The sequence below is a fragment of the Gymnoscopelus braueri genome (assembly GCF_963280865.1).
Source record: "Gymnoscopelus braueri genome assembly, chromosome: 16".
Taxonomy (NCBI): Eukaryota; Metazoa; Chordata; class Actinopteri; order Myctophiformes; family Myctophidae; genus Gymnoscopelus; species Gymnoscopelus braueri.
In genome coordinates, this window is record NC_137616.1 from 12,181,405 (window position 1) to 12,206,357 (window position 24,953).

At 43.3% G+C, this 24,953-nt stretch overlaps 1 protein-coding gene across 5 annotated transcripts in view; it reads right to left on the reverse strand.

Annotated features, from left to right (window-relative positions):
* The window catches only part of mdn1 (midasin AAA ATPase 1), a 108,853-nt gene that overhangs the window by 4,155 nt on the left and 79,745 nt on the right, over positions 1–24,953 (reverse strand). For 4 of the 5 annotated variants that reach the window (XM_080452548.1, XM_080452547.1, XM_080452545.1 and 1 more), the window contains exons 84-102: positions 14,657–14,871; positions 13,847–14,008; positions 12,683–12,820; positions 11,634–11,769; positions 10,679–10,857; positions 10,235–10,369; positions 9,233–9,383; positions 7,945–8,243; positions 7,414–7,575; positions 6,343–6,447; positions 5,699–5,900; positions 4,820–4,990; positions 3,980–4,134; positions 3,514–3,603; positions 3,165–3,280; positions 2,369–2,543; positions 1,765–1,838; positions 1,263–1,377; positions 127–193 (exon numbers count right to left, since the gene is read on the reverse strand). In XM_080452548.1, the coding sequence (XP_080308674.1) occupies positions 127–193; positions 1,263–1,377; positions 1,765–1,838; positions 2,369–2,543; positions 3,165–3,280; positions 3,514–3,603; positions 3,980–4,134; positions 4,820–4,990; positions 5,699–5,900; positions 6,343–6,447; positions 7,414–7,575; positions 7,945–8,243; positions 9,233–9,383; positions 10,235–10,369; positions 10,679–10,857; positions 11,634–11,769; positions 12,683–12,820; positions 13,847–14,008; positions 14,657–14,871 (2,847 nt within the window). The remainder of the gene's footprint in view (positions 1–126; positions 194–1,262; positions 1,378–1,764; positions 1,839–2,368; positions 2,544–3,164; positions 3,281–3,513; positions 3,604–3,979; positions 4,135–4,819; positions 4,991–5,698; positions 5,901–6,342; positions 6,448–7,413; positions 7,576–7,944; positions 8,244–9,232; positions 9,384–10,234; positions 10,370–10,678; positions 10,858–11,633; positions 11,770–12,682; positions 12,821–13,846; positions 14,009–14,656; positions 14,872–24,953) is intronic. The other variant, XM_080452546.1, reaches the window with a different exon arrangement.

The window sequence follows — 24,953 nt, forward strand, 5'->3', positions numbered from 1 at the left end:
TGTCCACGGTCAACAGACTAATAGACAATCTCCAAACCCAAACCTCTTCAATATTCGTATTGTGCGGTTTCAACTCGTTCTACAGTGGGTGGTACATGAACAAACACATTATGGAGAACACATTACCTGAGTTTGGCGATCCTGTCGCCTTCTGTCGCGCTGACACGAACATTTTAGCGGACGTCTCTAAAAACTGCAGAGCACAGACAGAATCAGTCATTTATCTACAGTACAGTATATGACCGTAAGTGATAGTTTGATGTGATATACTCTATTATATGATTCAAACAAGAGAACTTAGCTCAAATGGGCAGCTAGACAGGTGAAATGTATAGCAATAGACGTGAGACACAAGACATTATACAAAGGAAAGTATAGCGCTGTGGTTCTCAAACCTTTTAAGACTTCAGTCAGTACCCATTTCCTTGATTTCTGAATCCAAGTACCCACTTTACCCGACAACAACATTTAGCTAAGAAAAGATAAAACCATATGATGCTATGAATGAACGATAGCCCGCCTTTTAAAGAATATAACATTATAAATCAGGAATGGAGTGAAATTGCTGCAATTATTGCCTTGTGAGCAGATTTATTTTAAACTGTGGCCATAATATTTCAGTATGTATCGTATTGTTTATCATTAAACATGTCATCTCTGTCGGGTGGAAACCAAAACTTACTTTTCAGGATTCAAATTCAAAAATGGCAAAGGTAGCAGATCAACAAGCTCAAAACGCGTTGCTTCTCACCACGTTTCGAGCTTGTAGATCTGCTACTTTTGAGTGACGCTGTAGTATGATCAAGTAGGGCATTCATTTACGAAAACACACAAAAAGTTAAAAAGTGCCTGTGTTTATCCCCATTGGAGAAGAAATGCTATGTAGAATGACTGGTTCTCAAAGTGGGGTCAGGGGAGCACCAGGGGTCCTTGAGGGGGTTCCAAATGGACCCCCCCCCCCAACATTATTGATAGTAAGGAACCAAATTAACCCTTACAGGTCTGTAACACTGAGAGTGTACAAATGGAACCAAATGAACACTTACAGGTCTGTAACTCTGAGAGTGTACAAATGGACCCTTTTAAGGGTCCATTTGGTTCCATTTGTACTCTCTCTGAGTTATAGGGGTCCTTGAAATTAAAAAAGGTTTTGAGAAGCACTGCTGTTGAAGGAAGGCTATGGGGTGGGGAGTCTATGTTTGGAAGCAGAGTTTGTTGGGGCTTGTAGTTGTGTGTGTTTGTGTGTGTGGCTCCTACAGTACCTGCGCTATCCTGGTCTTCTTCTGCTGGAACTGACACAGTCTCAGTATCCTGGCTCCTGATTCGTCGTTGAACTGCTGCTGGAAAGGGTGGAGGAGCTGCACGGACTCCCCAAAACTGTAAACACATGTTAGCTCCTCATCAAAGACATGTTAAGGAGACAGGGGGGTAACAGTACGCATACTATAACTGTACTCACACAGGCTTAACCACTTTATCCCTGTTTTATACTTTGTTGTATAACAGCACAGAAAATAAAGACTATACAAGCTCGGCTGTTTTCTATTCTCTTTTTTTTCTTCAAAGTTTGGAAAATGTTGAAAGATTTTGAAAGGTTTGGTGGTCAGCATCTCTATGCAGTCACTATCATTTTCCATGCACATACACTTTTCTATCTTTCAAGGTAAGATACTGTAGGCTCCTAGGATAAGATTTGAGATTTTGTGTTTCACCAAATAAATCAAATAAGCCTGGTGCAGCATGTATGGAGGTGAATGTTCTTACCTGCATACAGAGACCTGGCCCACCTCCAACAGAGTGAGGGCATTGACGATCACCGACAGGGATTCAAAAGCCAGCTGGAACACAGAGGACACATACAGGACTTAATCAGTTTGTAATTAGTTGAGAAGCAGCTGGAGTGAACTGTTCATCTGCCTGTGCTGTAAGAAAGAACAATAAAGAGATCTTGTGTCCCCGCGGCTATTAAGCTTTTTAACACTGTATCCAATTGCAAGGCTCATGAACTGGATTTGTAGTTTTAATTACAGACACTGGAATGTGCAATAACAAGAAGGATTATTCCATGTGGCACCTTTTTTACACACTTTTTATTGGGATTACAAATGTTTCGTTTTATCTTTAAACCTTAGGCATACTGTAGCATTGTTACTGTTTCTCCCTGAGGAGTGAGTGAGTGAGTGAGTGAGTGACAGAGAGACAGAGAGAGAGAGAGAGAGAGAGAGAGAGAGAGAGAGAGAATGTATGTATGTATGTATCTGCTATGTAGTACATCGTGGAACAAGACCATTGTGAAGTAGATAGTTAACAACGTTTTTAATACAGTCTTCTTCTGTTTGAACTTGACTTGTGTTAGTTGTGTGCTGACCTGTTTGGAGTGGTTGTCCACCATGCTAGAGGAGTCGTCGATGGCCAGACAGATCTGGTACTCTCTCTTGCTGGGTTTGGTTCTCCTCAGCCAGATCTTGTCTTTGCGGAACTGGCTGGCGATGTAGGGGATCACCTTCCTCATGTTCAGACGCTTCCCTGTGCGGTAGTCACCCCTGTGCAACCGGGAAAGGTACAAGGCATTCATTATCAGACGATGCTGTGATGGATCCCTATTAATTGAATTGTCAGGCTGAATGTCACAGGCTTTGTTCACACTGCAGGTAATTCTGATTTGTTCATCACATTTTCCACACTGTTGTTTTGTCTCTGTCGGGTGGAAACGTGAAGTAACCAAAAAAGTTACTTTTCAGGATTCAAAAATAGCAAAAGTAGCAGATCTACAAGCTCAAAACCTTTATGCTTTTGTGTGACACTGTAGTATGATCAAGTAGGTGTTAATTTACGAAAAACCACAATAAAATATGGAGATAACGATTAGCAAGTGATTCGACCGCGTTAGTGTATTGATGTGGTAAGGACGTAACGACATAGGTGTACACTCTGTCCTACGATGGTGTTGCGTGCCAAAAATAGACAATCTAAAATGTGTTGTGAGCAAGTATAAATCAGGTTTTAGTGTCCAAACTGAAACACATCTTTATAAATCGAATTTGAGTCATGTTTTTTATCTGTGTTTTTTCCTGTAATACTTGATAAATCCCAAACTGATACAGCAGTCATGATGGCATGTGAGCTATGTGTTACGGTACTGTACTGTACTGTACTGTACTGACTTGAGCTTGGCGGCCTGAGTGGGTTCCAGTATGAGGCGGAGCTGTTCACACAGCTGCTGGGACAGGGCAGAGGTTAGCGTCTGGTACTGATGCCACATGGCCGCTGCTGCACTCTCCTGCATCACAAATAAATAAAAGAAACACAATTTAAAAAAATTGTTCATAGTTCCAAAGTGTATATTTCCAAAGAGTCTGTTTATTGATGAGTTTTATTTTTGGTCACGTTTTCTGAATGGTTGATATTCTTATTATTTAGGAACAAAACTCTTTATACATTTTGAGTCGAATTCCAACTGTCTTGTGCTAATTAAAAAGAAGAGAAAAAAAATGCATTAATATGTGAAGTCACCTCCTCTGCAGCTCCGGGGGCTTGTTTCTGCCAGGCTTCCAACTGAAGCTCCATCTCTCTTCTGAACTCCTCTGGGTCCACCACCAGTTTCTGGACACACATTTAACATCTTTAGTTGCGTTTCACATTTAACAAGACATTCTTGAACACAAACAATAGCAGATGCACAAATAGGATACAGATCACGGATACAGGAAGCATCGTCTCCTCCGTATGTGGCGACTACCAACTATCAGAAACTGAACAGAATTTAGCCGCCTTAGCTCGGGCATTCCTGCAATCTGCAGGGCTCTCACAACAAATTTATGGACATTACCGAGGCTGTTACTACGTGGTCAGTCACACACACACACACACACACACACACACACACACTTCAGTTTATTGTCATCCAACATTCTGTTCCATATCCATCAAACCTTTATATCTGTGTTCCACATCCATCCTTCATCATCATTTTCAGTACCTGGTCCATGTCCATGAGCAGCTCTGGGACAGTGTGGATGGTGGACTGGTTGCTCCTCTCTGGATGCTCTTCGTCCTTGCCTTGTTCTCTGTCTCTCCGTCTCTCCTCCTCCTCTTTGTGCGTCTGGGTCTCCATCTCACCACCGTCCACACTCGCTGCATTTACAAACAATTAGATTGAGACTTTAAGCACTTAAACCCTATATACGTCCGCCATACAACAGAGAGCGAAAATAGCCAATCCACCACCTCACAAAGTGTTGTGATATGACATGTCGTGAGCTTGTAGATATATTTTTAAAATAATTTCTAAAAAGTTCAGATATTTTAACATGCCCTGAACAGGGATGCCAGGTTTAAAGTGGTTAATAAAAGCTCAGATGCAGTTTTATTGAGGACATAATTGTCTTGTACGTAGGTATGACAAAGTGAACCGGTAAGCATGCAACAGTGCAGACACAAAGAGGGGTTCAAACTCAAGACAGGGGACAGTATGATGAAGAATGGAATAAACAAGTTTGAGTGAAGAATCTCCACACAGGCTGAGAAACCTGGTCACAGGAAGTAAATGAGATTTCTGTCTGTCTGTAAGTCTGTGCGTGCGTCCCCAAAATCTCTTCTGCCCGGTTCATATGCATTTTTTTACTTCCCCCAAATGTCAGCTGTTTATTAGCGTTTTTGTGTTTGTTGGCTCCCGGGTTGCCAAATCATGTGCGTGAAACAAGCGCAGGTGTTGCCACATCCGTGAAACAAGCGGACTATCCGTGACGCACTTTGAGTGCTCATATCCCCCGACGGATATCGTCTAGTATAAATAATTGTTGAATAAATGTTTAAAAACCTTTCTGGGAGGTCTTGGCGGAGTCCAGCTGTTCTGGCTTCAGCTCCGGGGCATTGACCGCCTGCAAGTCCTCTTCCTGCTCCCCGGTATCCATGGCAACGTCATCATCGTCCTCTTTGTCCTGGTCTTGCTGAGGCCCAGCTGGTTTCTGCTGGTCTGTGCTGGCAACATCTACAAACAGCAACACACACTTAACACACTTAACACACCAGTTGAGCCACCGGGGCCCCTCAGACCCCATGTTGTTGTTCCTAATCTATGGGCCACATAGCTGGGGAACTGTTAGTTCCCAAGGCTACTTATTTATCCGGACTTACAAACTACCAGGTGAAAATGTAGGAAAGTGCTGGTCCAGCCACTGTGCAGATAGTGGTCTGGTACTATTCGTATTGTTGTTATTCTTATTTGCCTTTTGCACCATCCTGCTGCTGTTGTGTGGTGTGGTAAAACCAGAGTCTATGGCTTCCAGAAACTGGCTCTGAACACACCAGTATTTGTGTTACACAATGATATACAGACCAGTGGTGTAAATTAACTAAGTACATTTACTCAAGTACTGTACTTCAGTACAATTTTGAGATACTTTTACTTTTCTGGAGTATTTCTAATTGTCTATACTTTTACTTCTATCCACTACATCTCAGAGGCAACTGTTGTACTTTTACTCCACTACAATTATTTGAAAACTTTAGTTACTAGTTACTTTGCAGATAGAAATTATTACATTATAAAAATACATTAATCACTTTAGCCCTAAATTATACCTAGGCTATCACTCATTTATCATTTATTCTCTACTTCTCTACCGGCTGAAGGCTGAAGAAGCCAAACTGCGACATTCAACTGAAGGACAGCGACGTCATAAAAACAACCACTGACCGTATGTCTGCGTGTCGTAGGCCGTCTCGCCCTGTTTGATGTGTTCGTACAGGTCTGACTCCTGCTGTGCTTGGCCCTGCTGCTGCGTGTCCTGCGTCCTGTCCTTACAACTCTCCACGGTGCGCAGGCGCTTGTTGATGCGCTCGTTGTAGTCCCCGGTGGAGCGTTCGTTGTCAGCTTGGCCAGGTTTCCTCTTGAAGCTCTGAAGTGTAGGTGACGGAGGAACAGGACAAACGGTGAGCGGTAGTGATGCGCGGGTCGCGTTTTTTTATAACCCGCCCTGCCCGCCCTGCACGGGAACCCAACCCGCCCCAACCCGTCCCGCAAAAATGAATATAAATCAACGACCCGTCCCCCCCAGCAACCCGCCAAAAAAATAAAAAATAACCGCAAGCAAGTCCATTCAATTGCTTTCCAAAGAGAGAGAGAGAGGGGGACAGAGGGAGGGAGAGAGAAAGAGAGCACGCCCGCGAGAGAGAAGGTGTGTTTTTGTGTTTTTCTTTTCATCCGTGGGTTGACCCGCTTCGCCAGCCCCGCGATAACTGCATCGTAATCTATAACCCGCCCCATGGTTCAACCCGCGGGACCTGCAGGTTACAGGTCGGCGAACGAAACATTCAGCGTTCATCCCAGGACGTACATACCTGTGTCTTGCTCTGAGGAGTGTCTCTCTGAGAAGCCATTCTGGCCATGAGCTTGGACTGGTGGCCCTCTGACTGGCTGGCATCGGCCGACCCGCTGCCATGCTCCTGACAAATAAAAATAGAAAAGGAAACAACAAGTCTATGAGCACGGATGACACAAAAACAAGAATCAAGAATCTATTTCAACATCTACAATTACGCATTTAGCAAATATCCAGAGTGACGTAACAAGGTTTTATTGTGTGGAAGTGCAGGTCCAGCCACTGTGCAGATAGTGGTCTGGTGTGTTGCACCATCCTGCTGCTCTGTGGTGTGGTTTAAACCAGAGTCTATGGGTTGTAGAAACTGGCTCTGAACACACCAGTACAATACATGTGTTACACAAAGATGTTTGAACAGGTCTTGACCCTGCGACCCTCTGGTTACAAACTCATCAGGCGGAATACAGTACTTTTTGATAAAAAACTCCAAAAGTACTTGAACTTTTATCTCAACTCATTCACTGCCAACGACGAGAATTAACGAGAATTAGTCCAAACGCCCACACCGCCACCCCAGTTTTTGTGTGAATGATCCAGGCACCACCGAAGAAGAGTACACCCAGAAATTACGTGATCACAACTAAAAAATCTAGGCACCTTTCATGTTTCTGTTGTTTTTCAGCCACATTCAAACGGCCATAGCTCTGGAATAGAGGATCGCGACTGGCCAGTTTTCCCCCCCTATACTACAGGACACCCGTGCGTGTAATGAGCCGATCTCCGTGAGGACGGAGGTCACTGAGAATATTCCATGATTTTTCAAGTACAGGTACAGGTACAGTAAAATGGCCGTTTTCTCTGGCAAGGGGACCGGAGACGGATGAAATTATTAATTAATTCCTGGCAGTGAAAGAGTTCATTATCCTTTGTTAGTCGATACATCGATACAAATTATGACTGAAAAGAAAATAATACATAATAATCACTTCCTGGTGGAACAACAACCTGAGACCAAAAAAAAAAAACCTGTTTATAACTCTACTGTAACTTTGTACTCTCTCTTGAGTAAAATGAACACATGGCGACGTACCTCCTTAGCCTGGTCTCTCTCTGAGGCCTCTCCTGCCAGCTCCACAGCCGTCTCACTCTGGACGTTCTCCTCTCCAGTCTGTCCGTCTGTGTTGTGCTCCTTCCTCTCCGCAGACTCCGGCTGCTCCTCATCCTCACCGGGCCCCTCCTCTTCGTCCTCCTCCTAGACGTACAGGACAAGGGAAGAGTCATACGTATTACAAATGTTCCACTTCCACTGAGCAATTACTATCATTTTGGCATAATACCAACATGCTTGAAGAATATTTTGGTGACCAAAACGTTGCATGCTTTAATACATTTTCTCTTGTACTGTGCAAGTCAGACAGTGAGCGAAAGCTTTGTAACAGTTATAATGCCAAATATTAAAATGTAACATGAATCATGATAGAAATCAATTTGTGGTAAATATATAAAAAAAAAAAAAAAAAAGTCAAATTGACAAACACTCAATCAAATCAAACTTAAGTCCTCTATAGTTATCATCTGACAAATGGCGAAAAGAGCCGATCTACAAGCTCACAAAACGTACTTTAGGATTCTGTCCTTTGTCATTTGGAATGGCCAGATCTTCTTGTTTTCCTGCCTCTTGCCCTTCATCCTTCTCCTCCTCCTCCTGTTTCTCAGCAGAATCCTTGTCCTCCTCCGCGTGCTCTCCTTCTCCCTCCTCTTTCTCCTCTGGCTGGGCCTCCTGGTCCTTCTCCTCGCCCGGTTGGCCAGGCTGGTCCTCCTCCATCCCCTCTGCTCCATCGTCCTCCTCTCCCTCCTTCTCTCCACCCTCCTTCTCGTCCAGGTTCGGGGGTTTCTCCTCGATGTCAAAGGGGTTCTCCTCTGGAAGGGAAGAAGAAAACAACAAAAACTCCATGAAACACTTAGGCATCTATTTTATACTTCGGTGTGCGACAGTAAAATACCTCACGAGCTCACAATGCGCTGCATCGCAACTTTTTTGTAAGTTCTTACAAAAGTACAGTTATGTTGTCAAATAAACAACACTGCATTTAATTCCTCTGAGCCCCCCCCCCCAAAAAAACACAAAAAAACAAGACCTGTTGAAAGAGAGTTATGACACTCTTTCATCTCACCGAGACGCGATCATGTGGTTTGTGTATTAATTGTGCTTCATAAACGCCCATTAAAACTGGGGACGCATCTGTGTAACCAGTCTAACCATTATTTTATACTTTAGCTATTCAAAAATTGCAGATATACAAGCTCTTCGTGAACATTTGTGCAAATCTTTGAATATACTGTATACATTTTTAACTCAAGTCTTTGCTTCTGGGGGGTCCCTGGAACAAAATAAGTTTGAGAACCACTGATTATAGCAACATAAGTTTTTTCAAAAAACACTTTGAATATAAAGACATTTGTAGAAGAAGCAAAGATTTGAGTTACAAATGTTATATATATTCAAAGATTTGCACACGTTTTCGTGATTAAAAAAAAAATAGCAGATCTACAAGCTCATAGCGCGGCACCGGCACTCTGTGAATAGCCAAAGTATAAGATAATGGTTAAAGTGGTTCAAATTTAAAATGAAAGACGCTTTCCCGGTCTTAATGGGTTAAGAGAGTTCCACGCTGGAACTCTACAGTAGTGTTTGAACTATAAGTCGTTGCATGCATCCTTGTTATTCTTGTTGTCATCTCTGAGCACACCTAAACAAATTCCAAATCAACTGTAGGTTTGTTTTTTGGCAATTTGCTACTGAATATCATATGAATATTCTCCATTGACAACGGGAGTCTATGGGAGTGTTGTAACTCTCCCTCTACATGGTTCTGGTGCCTCCATAGTGACCGGTTCACCATTCTCACCGTCTCCCTCCCCGTCCCCTTCGTCCTGGTCACCCTGCTCCTCCTCCTGGTCCAGGTTCAGCTCCTCCGGCAGGTCCATGGCCTCCGGGTCTGCTTTCTTCTCCTGCTGCTTGCCGTAGTAGGGGTCCACCTCGTTCTCATCGAACTCCCTCTGCAAAAAAAAGGGACGCAAGAGTTTTTAGTCTTGCGTTGATACATCTGGTGACGTCTAAAATTAAATGTGGTCGCAGAAACAGTAGAGTGAAACCAATCCTGATACCACCACAATATGAAGGACCATCTTAATTCATTCACTGCCGAAGACGTCTGTAAATCAGAAGCCCAGACTGCCTTTTGACGTCTGTTGTGTGTTTTTAGTTTTTACACTAGATGGCACTCTTCGCTAAGATATCAGTGACCACATGATCGCAAGATCTCCTCCACCATTCACATCCTGGTTAGTGTATTTGGGGGACATCTTCGCTTCCTTGTTTTCGTTTGCATTTTTGGCGAGACAAGCTATATTCAACTGCCAATTTTTTTTAAATATTCTGTGACTAGTTGAAAAGGTAAGGAAAACCAAAAAATCACTGGCAGTCTGGGCTTCATTTATTTATTTACAGCGGCAGTGAATGAGTTAAAATCTTAAAGCATTAAAAAAACATTATCTCTATCTCATTATCTGTTTCACCCACAGCAACGAAGGCTGTTTCATTCACACCAATCGCTAGTTCAGTGGTTCACTGAACCTGTGGTTCACATTATTTTGAAAATAGCCGATCTACAAGCTTTCAAAATATTTATCTGTGGAACCGAGTCTAACAAAATGGAATGCCTCAACTCTTACAATTCCAAGTGCTTGTCGGGTGGGGTTTCCCAGTTCAAATATGATTCTTTTGGGGGGTCACGGCCTGGAAAGGTTGATAACCACTGCTCTAGTTGAGTGAAGCGTTTCAGAGACACTATCAAGAGTTACGCCTAATTTACAGCAGTAAATGTCTGGAAACCCCCCCAAAACATTACCTCATCTCCTTGTTCATGGATCTTCTCTTTGTCCTCCTCGTCCATCTGATCGTCTTTGTCCTGGTTCTTCTTCTGGTCTTTATTGGGATCGGCGGCGTCCAGGTTGTCATCTTTGGCGACTAATTCAGACTCACCCTAAGGAGACGAACGAAGTTTAGATGGAGTGGTTGTCACAACAAATTGAAACTTTGTGACGTAAGTGCAAAATGGCCACCTTGTCAGGGTCCCCCAGGCCAAGGGTCTGTACTTGGGCCTCTCCTTTTTTCCCCTGTACACCATATCTCTATACCAAAAGTAGATTTTCGCACAAATGTTCGTCTATTTTTGCCAAATGTTCCCACTATTATCACCTGCCCAGACTAGGGATGCTAGGCTTGATGTGTTTAAATAACAGCCAAAAAAAACAACATCTGATCCCGGCAATTGTGAAACCCTTGCACGTACCTGGTCCATGCCGTTACCCCCCTCCTCCTCCTTGTCGCTGCCATCTTGGTCTTCGTCGTCCTCATCGTCACCCCACATCCTCTCATCCAGAGTGTCCGTCTGGCCGTCGCCCAGGTCGCCCATCTTTTTGTCCAGCTCCTCGTCATCCTCCTTGTCTGACTCTGATTCTTCATCTTCACCTGCAAACGGGCAAAGAGACACAAGCCGGGAGATTTGCATTTACGTTTAGTATAACCTTATCGGTTTATGAGTGGTAGATGGAGGTCTGCCTGCCAAATAGGTCAGCTGCCAAATACACATTAATTTGGGGGTCCTTCATATGAAGATGTTTGAGAACCACTGGCCTAGTTTACGGACAGACACAATTAGCCATTTTCACCCTGTGATTAATTTATTTTTTAAATTGTTCTTGTACGACAATTGATTTGGACAAGAAGCATCAATCTGGCCCAAGCCTGCTGTCCATCGGTGTCTTGTGTGATGCGTTTGGTTGGCTATTAGTATTTCATGATGATAACCAGACCAAACGGTCAAACATGGCACCCAAGAGATTTGTAGTTATATTACCTGTGGAGGACCACCAATTAAATCTATTTAAAATAAATATACTGACGAAGAAAGACTGAGACTACCTTTACATTGAGGCATTTATCTGACACTCTTAACCCATTTAGACCTGAGGCCGATTTAAAAAAGAAATTGAAATAATTCCTGTTGCTTACAACAACGTATAGGCTTTCCCGCTCTTAATAGGTTATACCTTCTATACTTATTTGACTTCTTTTGATTTCTTTGACCGATATACAAGCTCACCAAGCCCATTTCTGCTGCATGTTCAGAATGCCCAGAATAGGGATGCTACAGTTCATGTGGTTAACCAAAGTGACTTACAACGACCGTGTAAATGGAAGGTATGTGTTTGGTAACATGGTAGTACTTCACGTTGATAACCCACCTGGCTCTCTTTCATCACCGTCGTGCATCTGGCCATCAAAGTCCTCCGACATCTCGATGGCGTTGTCTTCTTCCTCGATGTTCCTCTTGTCCTGCTGTTCTTCTTTCTCCTGGCCCTCCTGGAAGGTGTCCTCCACCTACCAAGACACAGACAGAACCATGATGCGCTACGGTCTTGTCTTTGCCATTCTCCCAGTGCCCAACTCAACTATGCTTGTAGCTAAGCAATTTATACTTTGCAGTAAAGAGATGCTGCTCCAGACCAGACTTGTACGATGTGCCAATCATAGACAAACCCTAGCGGATGGAGGCCTATGGATTTCCGGTCTGTGACACCGTCATACGATGGAGCATCAGTCATACAGTAGTTACTAATAGTAACGATATTTTTTGTGCAGCTTTCTTAAAGGTTTAATGACATTCACTTTTACACCACATTCAAAGTCTTTGTCCTGGTCCTTCAAAAGTGTACAAAAAGTTTTAAGTGAAAATTCCATTCCAGTGATCCATGGCAGGTGTTTTTCTCTCACATTTCTAAAGCCTTTTCAACTGCAATGAAAAAATAAATCTTTGCCTGCGGGTGTCGCTGGTGAGGGATTTTGCCTGTCAATCATCGCCTCTGCTCCGCCCCTCCCAAAGGAAAGGATAGGGGAGGGGAGGGGCGAGGAGGAGAGTGGGCGGGATTAATCGACTGTGACCTCACTGTCGAAGGGCCAAGCTCAGATTACTTTTCAGCCTAATTATTCAGAAAACCCCAGACCACAGAAAATCCACTGAATGTTCTAAGTTCAGGTTTTTTGGGTGTAATTGAGGTCCTAAAACCCCAAATAAAACATTGAAAATAAAAAAAGTGAAAATGAATGTCATGATACCTTTAAGAAAACATTTGTGCTGTAAGAAACAATCATTGTTCAAAACACGGGGAAAAAAGGCTTGCACTGATGTTGGCAAAATTCAGAAACCAAATTCGGATGTCCAGCAATCAAAGTTACAATTACTTACAGCGTAATAAAAAGACAAATTGCGCTCATATTATCAAGTGTAAATCACCTGGTCTTCATTCTCAATCTTGTCGCTGACATCTTTTTGGCCCTCTCCTTCTCCTATGCCGCCCCCCTCGTAGTCGTGGAACTCCGTGGCCCCTTCGCCGTCCCCGCCTGCCATCAGCTCCTGAGGCAGGCAGAAACCCTGAGAACAAACATAACACACTGATCAAACATGATGGAACAGCTCACTTTTTCTTTTTATCACAAAAATATGTATTAGAGCAGGGGTCTTCAACAGGGGATCCTCAAGAGTTACTACAGGGGGCCGGCGTTGTGAGCATGTAGATCTGCTTTCTTTGGCAAAGAGGTATAGGTTTAGAGAGAAAAAAGAGCAGACCAAGTAAACAAAAAAAGTTTAATCTGAAACACAATTTTATACAATATAGAGGGGGTCCCTGCTTCATCTCTCTCTCAGCTAGGGGGTCCTTGGCCTGAAAACGTTGGAGACCCCTGTATTAGAGAAAAGCATGTTTGAGATTTCTACAATAATCGAGTCGTGAAGCGATGCAAATCTACTGTACTGTCTGTGTGCACGTATTTGTGTATATTCTGGATGTCATTCAGTCCACACATTTGTCAACCAGAGGGTGCTGAAAACACAGAAACAAACTCAAGCTAAAACTATGCCTTGTTTTCATTGCGTTTTTCATTTTATTTTCAATAGGCATATGTATTTCTGCATAGATGTTTTATAGAATGGTAGACCAACATCATGCATGGGAGGACAGATGTGCCTGATTCTAAACCTACATACAGTGTGTACACACACACTGTTATGAAATGAACAGCCGTGAAAGGTTGGAAGACCTAACCACTGTGGAATGTGGGGGAATCTTAGGTTTTTTTTAAACCCTGTGTCCTGCAAACCTTGGCAAACCATATTGTTGCTGTCAGGCAGAAACCTTCCATCCCCATATTTCAAATTTAAATGAATGCCCTACTTTCTCATATTACAGTGTCAAACAAAAGTAGCAAAAATAGCCGATCTACAAGCTCACAACGTGTTGTGAGCTTGTAGATCGGCTATTTTTTTAAACATTTGAAGTACTAACAAGAGCTTGTGACTAAATAATAACTGCATTGGATCCCCCCCCCCCATATTTCCTGAAGAGTAACAGTTTTGGACATATAAGGTTTCCACCCGACAGCGACAAGATCATCTGCGTACCTTCTGGGCGAACTCGGTGAAGATGCTAGCCAGCACAGACAGTAGTTTCCCGGTGCTCCTGTGGGCTCCTAGCGAGATGGCCATGTAGTAGCGGACCAGGTCAGAGTACACCCCCAGCATGGGCTCCACGCGCACCAGCATCCTGCACGCCTCGTCCACCTCCTGGAGAGACCACCATGCACACACAGACAGCAGACATTAAGACCCGAGGCCCATTTTACATAATGCCTTATAAATCAGTGGTTCTCAAACTTTTTTGTAATTCAAAATTATTCGAGATTTTCCAAAAATGATCAAAAATAGGAGATGTACAAGCTCGCAGATTTGGAAGTTCTTGTCATGAAAAAGTAAGAGAACCACTGATGTGGGTGACTGTTCATACTACGATAATCGTGTTTATCGTGATAAAGAAACGCTAACAATAATCGTATCGCAGAGATTTAAATTTATCGTGAAATTGTCCCCCGTCATACACTAAGGATGAATTAGCTTTTGTTGAGCTGCAAATTCAGGACCACTTAAACCCTTTATATATTGATAAAATATAAAACAGACCTGTAAAAACCTGTTTCACTCTACACAAATCGATTTGCCAAAAATAGCAGATCTACATGCTTGCAACGCTTAATGAGCTTATAGATCTGCTGTTTTTGGCGAACGTTACCCCCTCAGAATAGGGATGCTGGGGGTTCAAGTGGTAAATAAAAGTGGCATTTTAAGTTATTATTATTGCGATAATATCGTTAATCGCAATCATTTTTTGTCACAATAATCGTGACTTTTCACATCGTCCCCATCCCTAGTTCATACCTGGAGTTGCTGTGGCTGACAGGAGTCTCTGTGCGTTCGGAGGCGTTCCAGCAGACCGTGCAGCCCCGAGCTCATCTCCTCTAGGCACAGAGAGCCTACTTCACCCGCCAGCTCCTCTTCCAGCAGACCACTCAGATGGCCTGGCTTCAACAGGTCCTCCACAGGCTCCTCCTCCTCCTCCTCCTCCTCCTCCTCCCTATCCTCTTCACCGCTCTCTGGAAGATGAAGATGGCAGATTAAGCCATTAAAAACGGGAAAGCATCCGAGTCATTTTATATTTTAACCATTATTTTACACTTTGGCTATTAAAAAATTGCAAATCTACAAGCTCGTAGCGTGGCACGAAGTGTCGCGCTACGAGCTTGTAGATCTGCAATTTAAAAAAAGAATCGTGAACATTTGTGCAAATCTATGAATATATATATATATATACATCTTTTAAGCGAACAATAACTCAAATCTTTGCTTCTGTAGGTCCCTGGAACAAAATATTTTGAGATGGGGGTCCACGGACAAATACATATCATTTTGGGGGTCCTTGACATGAAAAGGTTTTGAGCACCACTGATATTGCTTTTTCAGTAAACTGTTAGGATTTAGAAGGCATTTGTAGAATCGGCCTCAGGTCTTAATGGGTTAACCACATGCAGGGACCGATTCAGACTCAAGAAAGGAGGCCCCCCGGGGGCCAATTATCTTTTAGGGTCCCTTCCATGCCGGGCTCCACTGTACCCAGAACGGGCAGTCGGGTGGGCATGCAAACACACTACTCGAGTTGTAAGGCATGTTGTGGGTCAAGAAAGGACCTTGTAGACATTTTAGCATACAGGATTGACATGATATTTATTTGAATGTGAAAAACAAACAAGTGATGGGGCTCTTATCAGGTTAAAACCTTAACCAAATCTGGAGATGATCGGTGGCATCAATGACGTCATCAATATGGCAGAAATAAATGATAAAAGCTGAGCAATGCGCCTTTATTGTTACTAGTCAGTACTCGGGGGTTGATGCACATTTGCATGGTGTACATTTGTTGATGAACATTTGCATGGACAACTCGACCGATGCCTGATACCGATATTGCAAGACAAGTTTCCTTACACCTGTAATACAGTAACTGTGATTCTGGGTCCAGATGTAGACTTCTAATAAACAGTTGTTATTACCCAATTTATTAGGCCTACTGACGCACAAATAGTATTTTTATTTTTTCCAACTTGTTGACACCTTTGAAAGCTTCTCCACAAAAAAAAACCCGGATTGAATCTGCAGCCTTCAGCATCACAAAGGGTTTTTACAGCTTCACATTCAAACATACATAAAATAAAATATTGTTATTTTTATTCTGATATCGGTTCAATACCGATATTGTATCTTTATAGACCGATGATGACTATTTAATCGGTGCATCCCTTGTACCCAGTGGGGTATAAGGCTGCAACTAACGATTAATTCCATAATCGATCGATTATTTTAACGATTAATCGATTAATCAGATTATCGCACTTATTTAGCAATTACCTTATAATTTTGATTTTAGGTTGTTTTAGCATGTTCTATCTAACAATAAAGACAATACAGATGAATAATTAATTAAAAAGTACATGTTATACAATTTTGCTCAGCTGCTGATTAAGCTACTAACCATAAAATACATATCAAAATAAATAAAAGTCACCTTATGGTACCTTTTATCTTCTTCTGACTCCTTGATTTGATTAAAAAAACATTTATATTTTCGATTATCGATTATCAAATTCGTAATTCGATTAATTTAGTAATCGATTTTTAATCGATTAATCGATTAGTTGTTGCAGCCTTAGTGGGGTACCCACTACCATACGACCGCTCTGCTAAATATGGATACGGGGATCCCTAGTGTCAACAAAAGCTGTTGATGTCATGTTGATGACATATATAGACACACACGGGACCTACAAATTTCATGCCCACTTTTGAGACAGCGCCTCCACTCGAGGTCCATTAAAACGATGTACTGCAGCTGCCAATGCATTCCCTATGAGAGGATATGAGAGTTAGCCTTCTTTTTAAATTATCCTCATTAATATATACCATGCGACAACTTAAACTTTAGATTTCAAATGCTAGAACTTTTGACACACTGATATATTATAGTATATTGTGGGTAGTATATCAAGATGACAGATATGGGACATTAAAAAGGATACATTAAACAAATGGGACAGTTTATTAGAACACAAAAACACGCTACAGCCTCAGTAGTTAACCAGTGAAATTACGTTTTTTTACAATGCCTCACAAAGAGAGGCATTGAGAGCTGCAGTTCATCGTTCTAACGGACCTCGAGTAGCGGCGCTGTCTCTAAAGTGGGCGTGAATTTGTAGGCGCCCGTGTCAGCCCGTGTGTCCCTATGGGCATAAATGGAAGACAGATAGACCCACAGATAGACATTTTGTGTGTGCTCTGTAAAATAATGGATTTTGTTTTTGTGCAGAGTGCAGCAAGTCATTGTTACTTTATACATTTTTTTAGTGGGCTGTGTTATTTTTTGCTGTTGCTGTTGGTAGTCATGGCTGACAGTTCCCACCTGATGTGTGGGAGTTCCAACCTATCCAGACCGTACTAAATACTGTAACTGCTAGCTTGCATAATCATCAAAAAATCATCGGAAGCAGCCTACCTGCCATCAGTGACATTTATACCAGCAGGTGTAGGAAAAAAGCTACCAGTATTATGAACAAGACCAGGAGACCTGGTTCTGCCAGACCCAGAATAAAATCCGACGTGTGTCCATATATGGTCAAAAAAGGGACAAGATGGACATACTTTTATGCCCATGTATGGACGAAAAGGGACAAAACCTCATGTAGGCCGACTCCTTGGGTCTGGCAAAGATGCCTCCCACCCTGCTCATGGTCTGTTTGACCCCCTCCGCTTGGGCTGGAGGCTGCGTAGCATCAAGGCCAGTACCACCAGGCTAAAAAAATAGCTTTTTCCCCAAAGCTGTGAGAATTATGAACTCTTGACCTTGAATTGTGATCATCGCATTAGTGATCAGGTGATCTGTGAAATGACCTGTGAACTCTGCACTAAGAACTGAACTGTGAACTGAACACAAGAATTGTTTTTTTAATGCCGCTTCTTTTTTATACTGTTGTTATTGCACAGTTTTTAGTTTTTGTCGTGTTTAGGTGTATTTTATTTATTCTTTTATTTATCTCCATGACTAGGAGATGGGGAACACATTTCGTTCTGTAATGGAATGACAATGAAGCTCCTTGAACCTTGAATGTTGCCGTTGGTGGTCATGGCTGCCAGTTGAACAGTTCCCACCTGATGTTGTGTGGGAGTTACGACTGCTCCAGACCGTGATGAATAACGGCTAGCTTGCATAACGTCTTCAGACTAGGACTTACGTCTAAGATGTACAGGTCATCTCGTGCATACCGTCCTCCAGAGAGGATGAAACGATCTCCCACCATGCAACAACACATCTTATACATCCTTGAACATGGGCCTTTCCCCTTGATTTCAACCTTTGTCCAGGAGAAGGTCCCTGGATTGAATTTAAAAAGATCATTGAAGGTCCAATGCCGGTTGATGCCACCAAATATGTACAGCTCTCCATTGTAGGCAAAGGCTGCATGACCCACACGTCGTTCTGGAAACTGTGCAGAATGCGTCGTCAGCCAGCAGTTGGTCTCTGTGTCAAACACTCTGATGTTGCTGTAGTAATGGACCCCCTGGTACCCTTGGCCCCCAAATACAAACATTTTTGTTCCGATGATGGTGGCAGTCGTCTCATCATTTAATGAAGCAAGTGGTGGAGTGCTAATTGAAGTGTTAATTAAAGACCAGACCATTGCGGTGGTGTCCAACTTATAGATGTCCTCACTGCGTTCAAAAGTCTGCGTATTATGATCCAGGATGCGTCCTCCATAGATAAACATGACCTTCTCCATGACACAGGCTGAGTGGTCGCGCCTCGCCTCCGGAACAATCCCAGATACCTGGGGCTCGAGCCATTTGTGGGTGTTGACGTCAAATGCATAGAGAACGTCGCGGTACTCTACCCCGCCCCAGCCGCCGACCTCTACCCCGCCCCAGATGTAGACGACATCGCCACCTATCAGCACGGCCGTGTGGCCTTCAAGCGCGGCGGGAACCTCAACGCGACGTTTTACAAGTGTCCTCACTTGGGGCAACTTCATCCAGCGCAACGTCACTGTGTCAAAGACGTACACAACAATCTGATTGCGTTTGTAAATTCGAGTCCCATCGTAATAGTACCCTCCAAAGGAGTACACCTTGTGTCCCACAGCTACAGTAGCATGACCGTTTGTGTTTGGTCCTCCTGCAAGATGGACCACCCAGTGGAACATTTCCTAAACCAACACCACTGAAAAATAGCCTCCTGGGTCTGCTCTGTGAAAGCTCTGCCGTAGTGCTCTTCTAACTTCGGTGACTGGTGCCAGAACCGCTCTGAGTTGGGAACTTATATGCGGTTCTTATATGCGTATCCGCTCAGATCATCCCAATGATGTCGCGACGAATCAATCATAACCCTATATGGAGATCCATCATCATCTACGCCCTAAATAGGGTGTACATGACGTCTGATCTGTCCGAGTCTGTTCATGACGCCAGTCTCGATTGAGTCGGTCCGTGACACCCTGTGCCCGGCCTAGGGGGTCAGCCCATGACCATAAATGGAACGTGGTTAATATGGAATCTTGAGTTGCCCAAATACGGAGGTCGCTCACTCTAACCCCTTAAATAACCATGACTATCTAGTGTGGCTGATCTAGTAACGTGAAATCCTCCCTACAACCACTGCAGAACAAATTTGTTTTGTCAAGCCTTGTTGGAAATCCCTTGCGCTAAACAGTCTATTCAGCAGTGTCAACAACTCATTTACCGGGCAACTTGCAACAACCAGCTGGATCTTTCGCCAAAAGTTCCTAAAATAAGAATTCTATCTAAGAGTTCTATTGTGCATGCTACTACTTTTCTGCGTCTCTTTTCCTGTGTAAGCCTGTCAATATATAACATATTAATATTCCCTAGGCTACAGCAGGTTAATAACAAAATGCAATATATGCCTACAGGTCGAATATGACTTCAAGGCATTTAATAACAACTTAAATTATATAAGTTATGATTATTGTCTGTCAGATATACAGACCCGCAGATAGACAGATAGACATTTTGTGTGTGCTCTGTAAAATAATGGATTTTTTTTTTGTGCAGAGTGCAGCAAGTCATTGTTACTTTATAAATGTTTTTAGTGGGCTGTGTTATTTTTTGCTGTTGCTGTTGGTAGTCATGGCTGACAGTTCCCACCTGATGTGTGGGAGTTCCAACCTATCCAGACCGTACTAAATACTGTAACTGCTAGCTTGCATAATCATCAAAAAATCTTCGGAAGCAGCCTACCTGCCATCAGTGACATTTATACCAGCAGGTGTAGGAAAAAAGCTACCAGTATTATGAACAAGACCAGGAGACCTGGTTCTGCCAGACCCAGAATAAAATCCGACGTGTGTCCATATATGGTCAAAAAAGGGACAAGATGGACATACTTTTATGCCCATGTATGGACGAAAGGGGACAAAGCCTCATGTAGGCCGACCCCTTGGGTCTGGAAAAGATGCCTCCCACCCTGCTCATGGTCTGTTTGACCCCCTCCGCTCGGGCTGGAGGCTGCGTAGCATCAAGGCCAGTACCACCAGGCTAAAAAAATAGCTTTTTCCCCAAAGCTGTGAGAATTATGAACTCTTGACCTTGAATTGTGATCATCGCATTAGTGATCAGGTGATCTGTGAAATGACCTGTGAACTCTGCACTAAGAACTGAACTGTGAACTGAACACAAGAATTGTTTTTTTAATGCCGCTTCTTTTTTATACTGTTGTTATTGCACAGTTTTTAGTTTTTGTCGTGTTTAGGTGTATTTTATTTATTCTTTTATTTATCTCCATGACTAGGAGATGGGGAACACATTTCGTTCTGTAATGGAATGACAATGAAGCTCCTTGAACCTTAAATATTGCTGTTGGTGGTCATGGCTGCCAGTTCCCACCTGATGTTGTGTGGGAGTTCCGACTGCTCCAGACCGTGATGAATAACGGCTAGCTTGCATAACGTCTTCAGACTAGGACTTACATCTAAGATGTACAGGTCATCTTCTGCGTACTGTCCTCCAGTGAGGATGAAACGATCTCCCACCATGCAACAACACACATTAATCCTTGAACATGGGCCTTTCCCCTTGATGTTAACCTTTGTCCAGGAGAAGGTCTCTGGATTGAATTTAAAAAGATCATTGAAGGTCCAATTCCGGTTGACAACACCAAATATGTACAGCTCTCCATTGTAGGCAAAGGCTGCATGACCCTGACGTCGTTCTGGAAGCTGCACAGAATGCGTCGTCAGCCAGCAGTTGGTCTCTGTGTCAAACACTCTGATGTTGCTGTAGTAATGGGCCCCCTGGTACCATTGGCCCCCAAATACAAACATCTTTGTTCCGATGATGGTGGCAGTCGTCTCATCATTTAATGAAGCAAGTGGTGGAGTGCTAATTGAAGTGTTAATTAAAGACCAGACCATTGCGGTGGTGTCCAACTTGTAGATGTCCTCACTGCGTTCAAAAGTCAGCGTATTATGTCCTCCATAGATAAACATGACCTTCTCCATGACACAGGCTGAGTGGTCGCGCCTCGCCTCTGGAACAATCCCAGATACCTGGGGCTTGAGCCATCTGTGGGTGTTGACGTCAAATGCATAGAGAACGTCGCGATACTCTACCCCGCCCCAGCCGACCTCTACCCCGCCCCAGATGTAGACGACATCGCCACCTATCAGCACGGCCGTGTGGCCTTCAAGCGCGGCGGGAACCTCAACGCGACGTTTTACAAGTGTCCTCACTTGGGTCAACTTCATCCAGCGCAACGTCACTGTGTCAAAGACGTACACAACAATCTGATTGCTGTTGTAAATTCGAGTCCCATCGTAATAGTACCCTCCAAAGGAGTACACCTTGTGTCCCACAGCTACAGTAGCATGACCGTTTGTGTTTGGTCCTCGTGCCAGATGGACCACCCAGTGGAACATTTCCTAAACCAACACCACTGAAAAATAGCCTCCTGGGTCTGCTCTGTGAAAGCTCTGCCGTAGTGCTCTTCTAACTTCGGTGACTGGTGCCAGAACCGCTCTGAGTTGGGAACTTATATGCGGTTCTTATATGCGTATCCACTCAGATCATCCCGATGATGTCGCGACGAATCAATCATAACCCTATATGGAGATCCATCATCATCTACGCCCTAAATAGGGTGTACAGTACATGACGTCTGATCTGTCCGAGTCTGTTCATGACGCCAGTCTCGAATGAGTTGGTCCGTGACGCCTGTGCCCGGCCTAGGGGGGTCAGCCCATGACCATAAATGGAACGTGCTTGGAAGCCAACCACGTTCATCCAAATATGGTATCTTGAGTTGCCCAAATACGGAGGTCGCTCACTCCAACCCCTTAAATAACCATGATGATCAAGTGTGGCTGATCTAGTAACGTGAAATCCTCCCTACAACCACTGTGGAACAAATTGGTTTTGTCAAGTCTTGTTGGAAATCCCTTGCGCTAAACAGTCTATTCAGCAGTGTCAACAACTCATTTACCGGGCAACTTGCAACAGCCAGCTGGATCTTTCGCTAAAAGTTTCTAAAATAAGAATTCTATCTAAGAGTTCTATTGTGCATGCTACTACTTTTCTGCGTCTCTTTTCCTGTGTAAGCCTGTCAATATAACATAACATATTAATATTCCCTAGGCTACAGCAGGTTAATAACAAAATGCGATATATACCTACAGGTCGAATATGACTTCAAGGCATCTAATAACAACTTAAATTATATAAGTTATTATTAATGTCTGTCAGATATACAGACCCACAGATAGACATTTTGTGTGTGCTCTGTAAAATAATGGATTTTTTTTTGTGCAGAGTGCAGCAAGTCATTGTTTCTTTATAAATGTTTTTAGTGGGCTGTGTTATTTTTTGCTGTTGCTGTTGGTAGTCATGGCTGACAGTTCCCACCTGATGTGTGGGAGTTCCAACCTATCCAGACCGTACAAAATACTGTAACTGCTAGCTTGCATAATCATCAAAAAATCTTCGGAAGCAGCCTACCTGCCATCAGTGACATTTATACCAGCAGGTGTAGGAAAAAAGCTACCAGTATTATGAAAGATGCCTCCCACCCTGCTCATGGTCTGTTTGACCCCCTCCGCTCGGGCAGGAGGCTGCGTAGCATCAAGGCCAGTACCACCAGGCTAAAAAAAATGCTTTTTCCCGAAGCTGTGAGAATTATGAACTCTTGACCTTGAATTGTGATCATCGCACTAGTGATCAGGTGATCTGTGAAATGACCTGTGAACTCTGCACTAAGAACTGAACTGTGAACTGAACACAAGAATTGTTTTTTTTAATGCCGCTTCTTTTTTATACTGTTGTTATTGCACAGTTTTTAGTTTTTGTCATGTTTAGGTGTATTTTATTTATTCTTTTATTTATCTCCATGACTAGGAGAAGGGGAACACATTTCGTTCTGTAATGGAATGACAATGAAGCTCCTTGAACCTTGAATGTTGCTGTTGGTGGTCATGGCTGCCAGTTCCCACCTGATGTTGTGTGGGAGTTCCGACTGCTCCAGACCGTGATGAATAACGGCTAGCTTGCATAACGTCTTCAGACTAGGACTTACATCTAAGATGTACAGGTCATCGGGTGCGTACCGTCCTCCAGAGAGGATGAAACGATCTCCCACCATATAACAACACATCTTATACATCCTTGAACATGGGCCTTTCCCCTTGATTTCAACCTTTGTCCAGGAGAAGGTCCCTGGATTGAATTTAAAAAGATCATTGAAGGTCCAATGCCGGTCGACGCCACCAAATATGTACAGCTCTCCATTGTAGGCAAAGGCTGCATGACCCACACGTCGTTCTGGAAGCTGTGCAGAATGCGTCGTCAGCCAGCAGTTGGTCTCTGTGTCAAACACCCTGATGTTGCTGTAGTAATGGGCCCCCTAGTAACCTCGGCCCCCGAATACAAACATCTTTGTTCCGATGATGGTGGCAGTCGTCTCATCATTTAATGAAGCAAGTGGTGGAGTGCTAATTGAAGTGTTAATTAAACTCCAGACCATTGCGGTGGTGTCCAACTTGTAGATGTCCTCACTGCGTTCAAAAGTCTTATTATGCGTATTATGATCCGGGATGCGTCCTCCATAGATAAACATGACCTTCTCCAAGGCACAGGCTGAGTGGTCGCGCCTCGCCTCCGGAACAATCCCAGATACCTGGGGCTATCAGATGGACCACCCAGTGGAACATTTCCTAAACCAACACCACTGAAAAATAGCCTCCTGGGTCTGCTCTGTGAAAGCTCTGCCGTAGTGCTCTTCTAACTTCGGTGACTGGTGCCAGAACCGCTTTGAGTTGGGAACTTATATGCGGTTCTTATATGCGTATCCGCTCAGATCATCCCGATGATGTCACGACGAATCAATCATAACCCTATATGGAGATCCGTTATCATCTACGCCTAAATAGGGTGTACATGACGTCCGATCTGTCCGAGTCTGTTCATGACGCCAGTCTCGAATGAGTCGGTCCGTGACGCCCTGTGCCCGGCCTAGGGGGTCAGCCCATGACCATAAATGGAACGTGGTTGGAAGCCAACCACGTTCATCCAAATATGGAATCTTGAGTTGCCCAAATACGGAGGTCGCTCACTCTAACCCCTTAAATAACCATGACGATCTAGTGTGGCTGATGTAGTAACGTGAAATCCTCTCTGCAACCACTGCAGAACGAATTGGTTTTGTCAAATCTTGTTGGAAATCCCTTGCGCTAAACAGTTTATTCAGCAGTGTCAACAACTCATTTACCCGGCAACTTGCAACAGCCAGTTGGATCTTTCGCTAAAAGTTCCTAAAATAAGAATTCTATCTAAGAGTTCTATTGTGCATGCTACTACTTTTCTGCGCCTCTTTTCCTGTGTAAGCCTGTCAATATAACATTAATATTCCCTAGGCAACAGCAGGTTAATAACGAAATGCAATAAATGCCTACAGGTCGAATATGACTTCAATGCATTAAATAACAACTTAAATTATATAAGTTATTATTAATGTCTGTCCGATCAACACATGGTATACATATATTTCTATATATACTGTATATATCAAAGAATCAATTAAGCGTTATTTCATACTTCGTTGCACAATGGTGTCATGCAAAAGTAGTTA